The sequence below is a fragment of the Asterias amurensis genome, chromosome 4 (genome assembly GCF_032118995.1).
Source record: "Asterias amurensis chromosome 4, ASM3211899v1".
Taxonomy (NCBI): domain Eukaryota; kingdom Metazoa; phylum Echinodermata; class Asteroidea; order Forcipulatida; family Asteriidae; genus Asterias; species Asterias amurensis.
Window position 1 is genome coordinate 4,723,266 of NC_092651.1, and position 15,175 is coordinate 4,738,440.

The following is a 15,175-nucleotide window of genomic DNA, read 5'->3' on the forward strand; positions in this document are numbered from 1 at the left end:
ATGCCCGGTTGTTTGGGTTTTTTTGCAGGTTGATTTCAAGAAAGACTTGGTTCTAGAATGCAATACCTCCATGGTTAAACAAAGGCGTAGTTGTTTTTGCTACTTTTAAATGAAAGTTTTGTTCACAAAACAGACGCCGGTATAATTGAAAAAAAAATACCGTAAAACTCATATGCTTCTTCATGGATGTTGCAACTATTTTCATGTCTACCTTTTGGGGGGTTTAATTTTCTGGACGAAAGTGGGAAGATTTTGGGAACTTCGGTTATCGGTACGATGTATTATGTTTATGAATACTTATTAAAAGTACAAATAGGCAATGTTTATACATGATAAAATAACTTGAGCGATTGCATGACCCTCCCCACCGTAGATTTGAAGGCAATACATAAAAAGTTAATTTGATATTTTTAACAGTCGGTTTTAAAGTGTCTTTTTTTTTAAAGTAAAACACTAAAAAAAAAATCATAAAAAAAAGTTCTTCTTACTTGGGAATACTTGGATGTCGAGTGCTTACAATAAACCGTGGACTAAAAAACTACCTAAATAAAGATCATATTAAATTTTTTCATTTGCTCTGACAAATAATTTGACCCGTTTTTAAATTAACTTTAATAATATTATTGTTTACATATTTTAAAAGAAAAAATACTCTCAAATTAGTGAGCCCCCTTACGAACACAATAACTTGGTACACATAAATTAAGTATGGCTTCCACTGCAGTTAAAGCCATTGGACCCTTTCGGTTCAGAAAAAAAAATAAAAGTTCACAGATTTACAAATAATTTACAGGGTTTACAGAAGGTAGTGGTGACAGACTTCTCTCGAGTAGTTGGTATACAACAGTATACTTTTAGTTTAAAAAAAATATACAAAAATTGACGGACCAGTCAAAAACGTGGCGGACCAGTGAAAAATCAAGCCAACTGGTCCTGCTGGCCAGTTGAAAAAAAAGTTAAGGGCAACCCCTGAGGGGGCACAGAGGCAATTGCCGTTGTTGCCTCTGTGAAGTATCAGGTCTGAAATAGCTCACCAATTCATTCTTATTGTTCGTCCAAATATATCCTTTCCAGTGTATTTAAAAACTTTAACTATTTCATGCGTCAACCAATTGGTAACAACCGATTACAGTCCCTTCCAGAAATTCGTTGCAAAGCTAAAAAATAAAGACTGCAAGACTTCACAGTTTTCAAAATGAAAAATAGGGCTTTTGTGGCCCCTATTATGACCAGCAGTACACGAAACGGTAGGATAAATACTACAATGTACCTCGAGATAGGACGCATAACTAGTCCGAACTTAGGATTAACCTTAGGGTTAACGTATTACAGTGCAAGACTGGGATTGTCTTAAGTCCTAAGATAAATAAGTTAGGAAGAATTTGGGGAAATCACTGACATTTTTTTTTTTTTTTGGGGGGGGGGGCGGGGACACAATTTGCCAAAAACACTAAAATAAATGGGGCATGGGGAGTTAATTCGTCTTGTTCAATCAATTACTAAACATGCAAGGAGCCCCTGGTTGGTTGGCTGGGATACCGTATAAATGCTGCAAGATCTTCATGTATCTAGGGGCGTCCATTTGAGGGATGTTTGCTTGCCTATTTGCGGATTATGGTTTCTTGGAACAATTAATGAGATCAATTCATTCAAGTATCACTAGATTGGGCCTTCAACAGCTAACAGCTTGAGCAATTAAGCACAAAATGAGGTAAGCAAAACAAAAATCATGCTAACCAGAATAAGGTTACCAGCCAAATACCAGATCACACATACAACTTGTGACTGGTGTCCTGCTCATTATTTATATTGCTCTTCTTAAGCAGGATTATAAGCAGTATTTCCCATTAAATTCTTTTAATAATTCAGTGAGAAATTACCTCTTTCTCCAAAATTACGTTACTTCAGAGGGAGTTTTTTTGCTAACATTTATTTTGAGTAATTACAAAAGAGCCCGGTGCCTTTAAGCCCGATGAGCTCTACAAAAATGGGCTCTGAAAAAACAACAACCAAATGAACATGAAGTAGCAGGTGGGCGTATATGATTCTACATCCAAAATAAATGTCCTTCATTTATTCTTTAATTTGGGACCCAGTTAACACTCAACGGTAATGGAGATAGATGTAAAAAGCATGATGTATTGATCAGCTAGACAGGTCAGGCAAAATGAAATAATAACATGTTTACCCTAACTGCCCGCTTCCTTTTTAGAGGCGGCCTCCCTTTTTTTTTTTTTTTTAAGATAAAGATATATTTTACCGATCTCAGACGATCACAAAAAAAAATTTGAAAAATAGCCCAACCTTTTGTCTGTTAAAATGTGTCGAGCTGCATTAAAAAAAAAGGCCCTCCTTTCATTTTCATGTTTTTTTTTAATTTGAGTTGGCCTTAGCATTGAGGTAAACCCATCAACTGGAATTAATGTCAACATCTACTGAGGAAATGGCGCTGTTATGATTTCATTTGCCAAATTGGAAATGATTCTAGAAGAAGGAAGGCCAGGTAAACAATCTACGATCTTGTCCAGCAATCCCTATACAATTTGACAAAGTATTTTCAGAGGCCTAATAAATTTTTTTTAAACAATATTTGAGTGAGAAATTACTTCTTTCTCAAAAACTTTGTTACTTCAGAGGGAGCCGTGTCTCACAATGTGTTAACTATCAACAGCCCCTCATTGCTCAATAGCAAGTAAGTCGTTAATGCTAACAATTTTGATTGAGCAATTACCAATAGTGTCCAGTGCCTTTAACAGAAAAACACAAAATTCAGAGAGTAAATTGTTAAACACTTAAAAAACATGAGAACAATTTGTACTTACTCAAGGTAGAAAAGTCGCCCATTCGGTTTGAGTTTGGCTTGCCATCCGTCTTGTAGTGAGTGGTTAATTCCAGCAAGGACATTGTCCGAACTATCCATCCCAACAGCTCACAGAATGATCACCAGTGGGTGGGGATGAGCAATTACTATTTGTTTCAATGCATCCTGAGGGTTTCAAAGGTATTCCTATCTGTAGTACAACCGTTTCTGTTGGTGATACTCGTCACATTTCATTAGCAGTGATGTGCAGTATGTAGGCGGATGAGCTCAGGATTACTGTGTCTTTCAATTCATTCTATAAAAAAAATAATAATAGCAATTTTGAAGTTGGTTTTGGGATTTGTATACTCTCAACGGCCTTATTAGAGCCAAACGAGAAGACAATGAATAGATTTCAGTTTTAGATGTGGGAGGGAAAACCCCAAAGAATTATTTCAGGGAAAACCCAAGCAGTCAAGTAGGGACTGAAAACCCAATCCACAAAGTGCCTCGGCGGTTATTGGAAAAGTAGGCGATAAATACAAAGGTTATAAATATAAGTGGAATAAATAGATTCCACTTGAATTCTCAGAATAAATATGACAGGTTCTACAAGAATTAGTTGCTTGCCACACAGCCCACTTTCAAGAACATGGCTATTGAGTGTTGGAGGGTGAAACAAAATATTGAAATAATTTTTTTATATAATGCAGTTTCTTGTTTCATAAAGATCTGTTTTCATATTTTCTCAAATAGAAACTTTCCTTGGATTGATAAAGATGATTAAAACCAGGATTTCATACTAGTAGCTGTTGTACGTCTTTTTAGCCAAGTAAAAAACTCAAAAAGGTATTTGTCCTCTAGTTAAAAGTTTTAACAATGAGAACCTGATCTACCATACTTATTTTCCTTTAAAAAATGCCAGAATATAACATGACCAACATTTTTGATAAGTATAGCGATATACTGTGCATTCTCTACACCTTTACTCCGCCCTCCCATAAAAATCCAGCGCATAGACCTTGATAGTAACAATGTTATTTCAATAAGGCACAGTTATTAATAATTCCCAACACGGTAATGTTGTCATTGCGAAGCAGCTGCTTATCATGCCCCAAGAGTCTTCTTAATTTATCAAAAGTGACAATTTAATTAAAATATCAATAAAAGATGTTTAGAGTGTAATTTCTAGTAATCACTTGAACTTTTGGGGAATTTTAAAGGTATTACTACTCTGTTTTGTTTAATACCAGGCATGAAAATTGATTTCTTAGAAACAATAGGGGAATTTAAATGATTACAAGGATGGACCTGTGTACAAGGGTTGACCTACATGTACACTTGTTGTTGGCTTTAAAAGACTTTTCAGGCCGTTTAATCTAAATTTTAAAGATTTTCTCCATTGCAAAACAAATCGAAAATCAGATTAAAGTAGGAAGAATATTATGCCTGCATTACAAATAAATGCGTTTCAAATCACATCAACAATGCAAAGCTTAGTAAATGAGCTTTACTTTTGTTTCATGAAATGAGTTTGTATTGGATTGTGTTTGTAAATCAGAAAAGGTCAAGTTTCAAGTCCAAATATTTAATTTGCTCCTTCCAGAGAGTATCAACATTCAGGCCCACTTCTTCGGCCCTTAAAATTCCCCCACTTTTATTTTAAATCTCAATTTCTCTTGAACATTATTGGGTGTTGGTCATGCAGTTTTTATGTGGGTAGGCCTCCCTGTATGCAGCTGGCATTGCCCTTAAAGACTAGAGAATGAATTTCTGTACTTAAATTCACAGTTTCTCTTTGATTCAAGATATTAATTTTTCAAAACAGCAAAAAAGTTCTGGCCATGCCTCAATGAAAGAATATAAGAAACAAATAATGGGGTGCACTGTCCTAATTTTTCTCATTCACAATAAAATAAGAGGTAACAAGAGTTGATTTCCGACTTATGAAAACAACATTTAAATTGCACTTCCGCCATTAAAAACTAACACAATGAGCAGAAAGAAACTATTGACAGACGCTTTAAAAAAGCTTTCAGGAAATTCTTTTTAAAAATTGACGAAAAAGATTTAAAAATTTAACGAGCTGATACTGATAGACTCGGGTCAACAGTTTCTCACATTGTTCGATGTTTGGAGGTATATATATGTAATATGAATGAATTATATATTTGTAAAGCCAAGTTTAGCCTGGTGTTAATTTATATCCAGGTCTGTGCAATCATAATGGGTGTCCTTTCTCTAGGGTAAGAATGGTCTTAAATGAAATTCTCTATGGTGCAATGAAGCAGTCAACAAATTCAATGAATTATTTACAAAATAGGTATTTTTTTTAGGAGCGGTAGTCAAACCTGACCGCAAGGTAAACCAGGGGGCCGTTATGCATCAGCAATAGAGAGTGTGAATACACAATGAAATTTGATCCTTTTGTGTCTGGTAACCATAGCAATTCCGGGAGATTCCTTTCAATTTTGTTCAATTTGTAAAAGCCTGGCCGTTAGAAGCAGTCAACAAGGAAACACAAATTCAATTTGCAAATTAAAATCCGAATCAATACAGGAGTGGCCTTTTTACAAACCCGTGCTCTGTCTTACTGATGGAAGCCCACTACAAATAAAGAAGCCCACTTTAAAAACAAATGACTGGCGGTGCAGTCGGACTTTAATGACAATATTAATAAATATTAATCAGAACAACTTCTTCAACGGATGCAATGAAATATGGAAAGGTTTGCGGTAACACCATGTAATGAATATCTCTAATGAGTCGGGGTGGTTCTGAAAAGAACCGTTGGTTTCAACTCGCCAACCTTTCCATATCGTATTTCCACCATGCAAAGTTTCAAATCCTATGAATGCAATGAAGAAAGGCAACCTTTACAAAGGTTTAAAAACCAGTGTAAACAAAGGATGGTAATGAGTCAGTGCTGTAGTGGGACCAAAAGCTATGATCCCTGTTTAATCCACTACCAACACAGTCAAGTGTTAAAATAATCTTTTTAAAGTGCTTAAAATGCTGAATTTTCAGATGATAATTTCTTAAAGTATTGCAGAATATACACCCGCTTTTTTTAAAGGTGGGGCGGGGGGGGGGGGGGGGGGGGTTGAAAGGTTCAAGTTTTTCATTTAAATTCATGTATGTGCAAGCTGTACTCCATCTTTATGCAAAATCAGGATTAAAATGGTTAGTTTTTCCTTGGGAATATGGACACGTTCCTGGTTAAAAAAACTAATTCGTATGTATATTTTAAGTTTACTTCATTTGAAACATTTAAACATGAGGGTTATTTTAGGAGGAATTTCTGAGTGTGTACAAATATTCACAATCCTTAGAGCATTGCCCAGTTACAATAATACCGATGGTCTCCGCCATTTGAACAAGCTTTCTTTTAGGTGACTCCCACCACTTAATCATTACATTGTACATAAAGTACTAATACAATCATGTTTATCATTTTAAATAATGAAATAAACTGAACTTACTGAACTGGTAGATTATTTTCCCTTCAGACTGCTTCACAGTTAATAAATTGTCACATACACTGTAGTTGAGGCATTGGCATTGGTTTTGCAAGCACGCACAAACACTCTCCATTTTACAATTTTTTTTTATCAAAACAAACTACAGCACATGTAATGAAGGGCTTGCAGTATCCAGAGGCAATGGTAGCACATGCAGCATGTACCAGTGCACAAGCCTTATGCCTGGGTACTTGGTTGGAGTCATGGAGGAATGTGACATCAGTTATACCATACAGCAAGTCAATGCTCTATGGTTATACAATGTACACAATGGGTTGGACATGAATGCTCTACTGAACAAGAAAAAAGGATTAAAGACCTACATTTGTGCTTTAATTGCCTCAACACATGGGTCATTTTTAAGAGTAAAAGGTGATGATGAGGACTTTTAAACACCAGGTATTCTATGAATGTGTGTTCACTATAGTATGTAAGCATTGGATATAATAAGAAGAACTTGATTTATAATTAACCATGGAGGAAGGGCAGTGGTCCGCCAGTGACCACTATGCTAGTTAAAACACTTGAGGACTAGTCAAAATTGTCTCCAAGTGGTCCAGCTGACTAGATCACTATCGAAGGCTGGTGGACTTAAACACTAGTGTAGCCAGGTATGACATTTGAGTTTACGATTCAGTCTGGGAGGCGGCAGCGAAGGGTCACCTTAAGGGGGTGCCACTTTTTATTTCAATTATCAAGAAATAAACCGCAATTAGGAAAACTGACTAGGAAATGTCATTTAAGCTAAAAACAACAGGAACATTTTTCAAATTTTCTGTGAAGGATATTGTGCAAGGAAGGTTGCACATGTGCTTACTTGGACAGTGACAATAAAAGTAAATACTACTAGGAAATTTGGTGATCTCTAGGATTTTCAAGTAACAAGTTTTCGACTTAAAACGGAAATATTTCTCATGGGGATATATTATGGGGATATTAGTGTCATTTAAAACTTCAACTCAAAACTGTTTTTATTCTATTTGAATTAAAAATAGCTTACAAACAAACTGGACTATAAGACTTTCGGCAGATTTCTAAAGTCATTGATGCTTTTGGAAAGAGATGCATTTCATTCCAATATTATGGCATCGCAAGGAGAAGGGTGTGTTTTTACAAATGGTGCATGTTCTTTTTCTTTGTGGGAGTGGTGGTGGTCAAATTTTACAACAAAATGCCCAAACAAAACTGACAAGAAAGATGGCAGTTGCATGGCATGGTAGAAAACAACACTAGACTATACTTCAATTATACTAAAAGGGGGCAGTTTCATAAACAGGATCTGGGCTCAAGGTTACAAAATACAATCAATACAGATGGAGGTAAATTGTACCATTTTGTTTTAAGCTTTTGGGAAAGTTTCCGTATGGCGCATCCACTTTTTCATTCAAAATAAAATAATATAGAATCTAATTTACTTGATTGATATATCCCTTTTTGTAAAAATTAGTGAAAAAGTGGTGGCGCCATACGGAAAGTTATCCAAGCTTTTTAAAGTTATTTTGGGTAGATTGAAATGAAAGACTACTCAACTGCTGTGTTAGTGTTACAATTATATTGGGAAACAATATTTACACCTCTAGATCGGTATCTTATCATCATTATTAGTTGTATCATTTCCTTCCTCCATACGCAATCACTACCAAATTTAAAGCCATTCGTTAACCAACAACAATACAATACACACAAAATGGCCTTCAAAATCAAACACAGAAAGTCTTACAAAAAATAATGTGGAAAGCTCTGCAGGAATGGACTAGAGCCACATATATATATGGAGCCAGAACAAGGGAGGAATAAACAATATTAGTGACAGTTTACAGTCCCAGTGTACTATTGCTATAGAATCGAAATAACATGATGTTGTTTTGACGTGTATGAATGGTAGAGTCAGAATTCGAGTTCGAACTTATTACTGCACGGACGACGAGCAGACGAGATTTGATTATCGTCCGTGAAAGACAAATTTACAAAATTTCATTCTCAATATGACATAAACACACTATTAAACAATGCTTACCAGACAAAATCCACAGCACAGAAGTCTCTCCAGTCCTGTCTGAAAATGTACTCCAGAAAAAGTGAGGAAAAACCCACTTCTCGAATGAAAACTAAAAAGTGAAAGTGTTCCACACGAAACCACACAACCACGGGAGCAGGCGGGTAATGGTGGCAAACTAAAAAGCTTCCCTTCTCCATCGCTACGCTGTCATTACGCCTGGTAACATGCAGTCTAGGCACGCAAGACTAGGCTAGGATGTTGGGAGCCAGCGGATATACTCGGAAGTCAACGGTAGTGAAATTACTTATGCAAATGAGGACACCTGTTTCGGAGTGGTTTGTAGAGGGCGTGCTTCACATTTAACGGTGGAATAAAAATAATGGCGACTACCGTGTGAAAAGAGGGCGCATTACATTTCCTTTGCGGCTCTGTAAAAAAGACGTGGGGGGGGGGGGGTTGAGATGGGTCTCAATTTACGCCTTGTAACTGCCATCAAGAGAACACAGATCCAGTGCCTGACAGCCACAATACCTTCACATATGCATTTATATACTTTACTGAATAAGTGGTATTTTCCTCCTTCTCCTGATCAGGGAAATATTTAACAAGACAGTATACAAAATTATCACACTTTCGGTTTTTGTTTGTATTATGTTCGCAATGAATGTGAAAACAATTGGTTTTAATTCTTATTCCGGCCGACACATTTTATTTTACCGTTTTGTTTATCAAATAGGCCCGCAAGAGTGTACGTATACACTTCCTTCAACCCCCCCCCCCACCCCCGTCGAATAAAATGGACTAGTCCAACAACTCAATCAATTAGTAGCCATGGCGACGACAGAGGGCGTCCGAGCAGGTTTGTGTGCAATCGATAGGAAGTGCTGGTCCACATTATTTGGTATTCAATTGTACATAAATCGGTCATAGGGTTAACTTCTTGTACATTTGTGCCCCATTGTGTTCTTCTTTTGTGTGAAGATCCGTCAACAAACAGGATGACCAGACATTAAACTTTTCCGCGGAATGGTAAGCTGGTTATTTTGCCTCTTGACGTGGAACCCGAAAAATGTGGGTTATTTTCCGAGGAGTGTAGTCATGGATGGATAACTTATATACCCCATTTACGGTCATGACATTTATTTAGTAAACTTATGGAAATAGTTTGTTTTTGATCGCACGGACCACACGATGATGTGTTATACGGATGATTCTGAACTGCAGGTAAAGATAGAAATAGAAACCTCTGACCATGTCAAATGCAACTGTACCTTATCAACTTTTTATCTTAGAAATATTCAATTTGTTTTCTTATTTTTGCTGCAGAGTGTTTGGCGACACCACATTTTGAAAACATATCCCTGTTCTAATTTAGGCTATTTGGACATCAGCAACTAGTACGAACCAAAGATTTTCAGTACAGTGCCCAAGTTATTGGGTTAAGTACTAATAAACAACAGTGTTTTAATAATGTAATTATGTAATTGTTTGTTTGTTTGTCCACTTTCATATTTAGATCTTCCCGGAGTTGAAATGAGCAAGTTGAAATGGAGTCTTTAAATTCAAGTAATGACGGGGACGATCCTCCAAATTCAGAAGAAAAGGAAATTGCTGAAGAGGGAAGAGCCAGTTACGATGACACACCTGAGGAGGATAAATCCACAACCTTAAAGGAGGATGAAACGGGAGACAGCAGTGAGAAAGATTCTAAGATGGAGGGGGATGGAGAACTAAAGAGAGATGAAACAAAAGAGCTCCTTGAAGAATTGGACGATTCAGGAGTAAAAGAGCAGGAGTCACCGGAAGTGATGAAAATGCAAGATGAAGGAAAAGTATCTTGCGATACCAACAAGGAAGAACCCTCAACGCCAACAAACGATGAGAGTGATGGAAACATGTCTCATAGCAAACCATCTGGAGTAAAAGAACAAGACTCACAAGAAGTGATTAAATCACAAGACAAAGGAAACTTAACTTGCGATACCACAACGGAAAAACCTTCAAGTGTTGTTTCAAAGCCAACTGAGAACAAAAAAATGTTTCATACCAAATCGTCGCAACCACAAACAATAGCCGTCACTTCAACATCGATCATCATTGACCTAGGCACCCCTCAGGTCATGGGCAAACCCAAGAGCAGAGATGGTCACACACAGGGTGGGAACTGGACTGGGGGAGTCGGTAACGGTCACAAACAAGGAGGATGTAAGAGTGTGGATTTTTCTTTCCCAGCCAACATGGAGGAGGAAGTTGATGCTGAATTGGCGAGGGTAATCAGTGCATCAAATGATAACCAGTCGCTGTTTGAGTTGCACGAGTATGGACGGGGGGCAACAACCAATACACCGGTCACTGTGATGACCGACTATGCAGAAAGGTAATTGCTTCATGAATCTAAGATAGAAAATCAAAGATAGGATAAAAGAGTGACGCTGTGGCAGGAGATTTGGTCCCCCCGAGATTCTGTGCCCCCCCCCCCCCTCTTCCATTCGATGAACTGTGTACAAGTTTCTTCCGATAGGGCCATCTCGACCTCATGTTAGTTTTCCATATGGGGATAGAATCTGAGGGTGACAGATTTCTCTAGGACACCGGTATAGTCTAGGTTATACTAAAAGCTTTTAAGCCGAAAAATCTGATAGCGCCCAGTTTCACATACATGTAACTGTGGGGATGGGGGGATGGGGTAAAAAGAACTAGTTCATAAGTATAAAGATATGTATAGCAAGGAAGGTTTCTCAGGAATTAAACATTGTTCCAATAATTCCCAAGTTGTTCTGGACACTTTTTGAAAAGAAGAGGTTGTTCTTTGCTGAAAAAGTATTATACATGTAGGGCCTACAGCATTTGCAACAGGAATTTGGTAGTTTAAAACCATTACAAGTCCACATGAAGCAATTTCTAAAATTCCATATTTTGTTTCTTATTTTAGCTTTAGTCAAATCCAAGGCAGAGGTCTCCACACACCTTCCAGAGAAAACCTTTATGAGCATGCACTGACCATCATGAAGAAACGATGTCGCAGCAGTCGTACAGGAACATCGAATGTTCCAACTTTCTACCGTCCAAACACTCCAGACAATATCGTTGAGGAAAACGGGACTGCTTTTCCTGTTCTGAGTCTGCCAGCGGTGGTTGCTAATACTAAAGACCCACCGTTGGTGCGGAACCCAAACCGCTTGTTTTATGTGGCGCAGAAACGACAGCACCCCATAGCTCCAATCAAGGTAAGTTAGTTATCACACACATTTTTCCAGATCCTACAAGAGCGCACGCTGGTCTTTTTTTCCGTTTCACCCTTTTAGCTAAAACTTCTGACAATTTGGGTGGTAAATTGCCTCTGGTCCACCATTGACATCAGTTTCAAGTTTTCATCTTCATACAGCAGAGTTGTTTCTGATTTTTCTTGTTGAGTGTATTGATGCATTTTATGGTTAAATTCTGTTTCAGGCATGGACTGGTTACCATGGCAACGTATACTTCCAGCCAATGGTATGCAAGAAGGCCGACTTCACTCCCTCAACGACCCCACGAGAAAATGCATTGAATGTCGCAACACGCAGAGTGTATTCGAGACCAATCATGAACACAAAAAAACCCGACAACCAGCTTCCACAGTTACCGCAGTCCGAGTTTAGCGGTGTGGACGGTCCGCAAAGTAACACAGATCCATCCATTGTCGCTACTGACATCCAATCCATTCGCAGCCAGCATACAGTAGCGCCCTCAAATCGTGAGAAGTCGTTGTCACGCGCAGCCAGCACTGCCAAATCACGCGCAAGCACGGCCCGTCAACTTGCGGTCTTGGACAAGCAGTCTGTTTTCAACACGATGGATTCTAACATACGTGAAGACATCCAATGGATCAGTGGTCTGGAAGCCATGGGTACACTTCATATCGGTGGGTTAAAACGGCCGCGGTCGACCGCCCGGTTCTACAAGAACACGGAGAAGCACCATAAGTTGAAAATCCAGCGTGGACTCGTTAGTCACAAGCTCGCTGCTCACGATCAGTCTCTCCCGACCCTCCTTGGAATTCATGGCGGACGACTCAATGACAGCGCCGATGGTGTCGCCAAGACTAAACATTTAGAATCCCAGTACCAGGCGTGCAAAGGATCCAAGCCAAACGAAGATGACGACAACCATGCATACTCTCCCAATATCTTCGGCGGTTATTCTGGACCTTTCACCTCGATTGAACAACTGCGTAGGGACAGTGTTTCCAGCCCTATAAATAGAGGCAACAGTAATACAAGCTCGGAGCAACTTTTGAAGAACGACTCTCTACACTCTATGACTTCTGCTTTTAAGAGTTGCGTGAATACAGTGCCGCTGTACAGCAGCAAAGAAGTACTGTTCAGGAACAGAGAGGCATTGTTTCTGACAAGACCTAACTACAAATGAAAAAAAAACTTCTCAAATAGGCCCAATTTCATGCCTCTGCTTACTGCCGAATCATGCGCCTACGATCACCATTCTTCGCTTGCAGGGCAAGCGCAGAGTGTCTGCGCTAGCTGTGTATGCGAAAAAAGGCTAGTAACATGGAGTAAGCACACACACAAGCAAATATTTCCTGCTAACCCATGAAATACGCTTGACGTAAGTGCATAATTCCCTGCTTCCGCAAGCGCTGATTCTTTGCTTACAGTAAGCTGAGCATGACTCGATGCAAAGGACAAACTACATGTATTAGTATTGCAAAGACAGAAAAACAGGGTATATAAGGAATATTTCCTAAAAAGATTTCACTGCAAACTTTTTCATATCTCATAGTCATATTGCTATATTTTTCTTCTATATTTTTGGAGTTGATCTTTTTGATAGCCTTTTCAGTATTGATAAACAAGAGTTGCTTTTTCTTAAACTAAAGGCTTTAACTATTTCTTTCCTTGCTTGACGTTTTTAAAAACCAGATTTTTGTTGTCACAGTATTGTTTTCCCTGTTAGCATAGAGGCAACATTTGTACATATAAAATGTAATGCAACACATGCATGCCAATTGTTTTAATGCCAAGTTTAAAAGAGAAAACCTGCGAAAGACACATAGTATTTTGTTATACTAAACACAGCGTGCAAGAATTGTTTAGTGGTGCACATTGCAGTTTATTAGTGACCCACTTAACCCGACATCGCAATAATATAAGTTATCACACACCCGTGGAAATACGGCAAAATGTAGCGCTTCTGCGTCTCATATCCAACGAGGCCCATCGACCTGTTTGGATATGGGATGCAGACGCGCTACATTTTTCTGTAATTCCACGAGCGCGCGATAATGTATTTATCTTCAAGCAAACTTAGCGCGTGACATAGAACACACAAGACGCAGTGAGTGATATTAGCCGTGCAATGCAGGTCCAAATCACCACTCAACACTGCAAATCTGATTGGAGGATTAGCGCGTAATTGATGTTAGTACAAGGCGGCAACACAAGGGATTATTTACAATGCTTTGTCAGATTTTTGGCTGATTTGACCCAAAAATTTTTATTTAAAATTCAATAGGTATTTTGATGGGGGTCGAGAAAGTTAGCAGTGAAATAAAGTGCTCAAAATTAGTTTGGGTCGGGATCTCGACAATATATCACGTGACCAATTCTTATGTGTTTTATAAGAAACGTTTTAAATTTTTGTCATGGTTCCTGACCATTAAAAGTAAAAGTTCAACTTTTTTTCTTTGGAGCAGGTGATACTCTTTGAAATACCATTCACTCAAAAAAATCTATTTTTTAATGTTTGGGGCCAAAAATCTGACATAGCATCTTTAAACACTTACTACACAACAGAAGTGGGGGTTGGTGGGGCAGGCTGGGGCTGTAATGGTAGTGTATGCTCTGTTCATACTTCCTGCAAGCGGGATACAAATTTTTACGTCACAACAAATAATTTGCATCAGTTGAAATGTGCTGAAAATAGCCATGTGACATCAACATTTGTATCGCATATGCAGGAAGTATGAACCAGGCTTTATTAGTCCGCATGGATTTGTGTTACGCATTTTTCTATGTACTACTTCAACAAATGCACAGAAGAGTGCAGGCAAGTAGAATATAATTGTTGTGACAAATGTAAAATATTAGTGTGATTTACTGATCGAACAACTCATAAATTTTTTTACTTGATGTGCCAAATGTATGTAGTTGCTTATCAATGAAGGTGAAGTTTTACACCATGTTATTTGAAATAAAATCACCATATAATCATGACCATGAAGAAATCTGCATCTGGAGTCGTAATTCATGTTTGTTCACGAACCCTCACCACTCCAGATTCGTCCGAGGACATGGTTTGTTTACATGTCTGTTGGGCACAGGGAATGCACAATACTTAAAGGAACACGTTGCCTTGGATCGGACAAGTTGGTCTTTGAAAAGTGTTTGAAACCGTTTGTTATGAAATGCATATGATTAGAAAGATATTTTAAAAGTAGAATATAATGATCCACACAAGTATCACTCAAAATTGCATGGTTTTCCTTTTATATCATCGACTAACACGGTCGGCCATTTATGGGAGTCAAATTTTTGACTCACATAAATGGCCGACCGTGTTAGTTCGTAAAGTAAATGGAAAACCAAGCAATTTCGAGGCATGTTTGTGTGGATCATTGTATTCTACTTTTAAAACATCTTTCCAACCATATGCATTTTATAACAAACTGTTACAAACGCTTTTTAAAGACCAATTCGACCGATCCAAGGCAACGTGTTCCTTTAAGTGGTTATGCTTCACAATGGATCAGGCATACCAACATCATTGGAGTCTAACAGTTTGAGTGATGAGTTACTTTAAAGTGTTTGTGTTAAAGGGAAGGTACACCTTTGGTAATTGTCAAAGACCAGTCTTCTCACT

The 15,175-nt window shown here is 38.1% G+C and overlaps 2 protein-coding genes across 3 annotated transcripts in view; one reads left to right on the top strand and one right to left on the bottom strand.

Annotated features, from left to right (window-relative positions):
* Positions 1-8,495, bottom strand: part of LOC139936390 (uncharacterized) — a 68,627-nt gene extending 60,132 nt beyond the window's left edge. Inside the window, exons 1-2 of the mRNA XM_071931200.1 lie at positions 8,339-8,495; positions 2,823-3,116 (exon numbers count right to left, since the gene is read on the bottom strand). Of these exons, the coding sequence (XP_071787301.1) occupies positions 2,823-2,920 (98 nt within the window). The 5' untranslated portion in view covers positions 2,921-3,116; positions 8,339-8,495. The remainder of the gene's footprint in view (positions 1-2,822; positions 3,117-8,338) is intronic.
* A 720-nt stretch (positions 8,496-9,215) lies between these two features.
* Positions 9,216-14,524, top strand: LOC139936559 (uncharacterized). 2 transcript variants are annotated; one of them, XM_071931387.1, is made up of 4 exons: positions 9,216-9,349; positions 9,837-10,697; positions 11,253-11,547; positions 11,771-14,524. In XM_071931387.1, the coding sequence occupies exons 2-4, from the start codon at positions 9,868-9,870 to the stop codon at positions 12,725-12,727; spliced, it is 2,082 nt and encodes a 693-aa protein (XP_071787488.1). In that variant the 5' UTR covers positions 9,216-9,349; positions 9,837-9,867; the 3' UTR covers positions 12,728-14,524. The 2 variants fall into 2 exon arrangements, with proteins under 2 accessions (XP_071787488.1, XP_071787487.1); XM_071931386.1 differs by having other exon boundaries at positions 9,237-9,544.
* Positions 14,525-15,175: the final 651 nt, after the last annotated feature.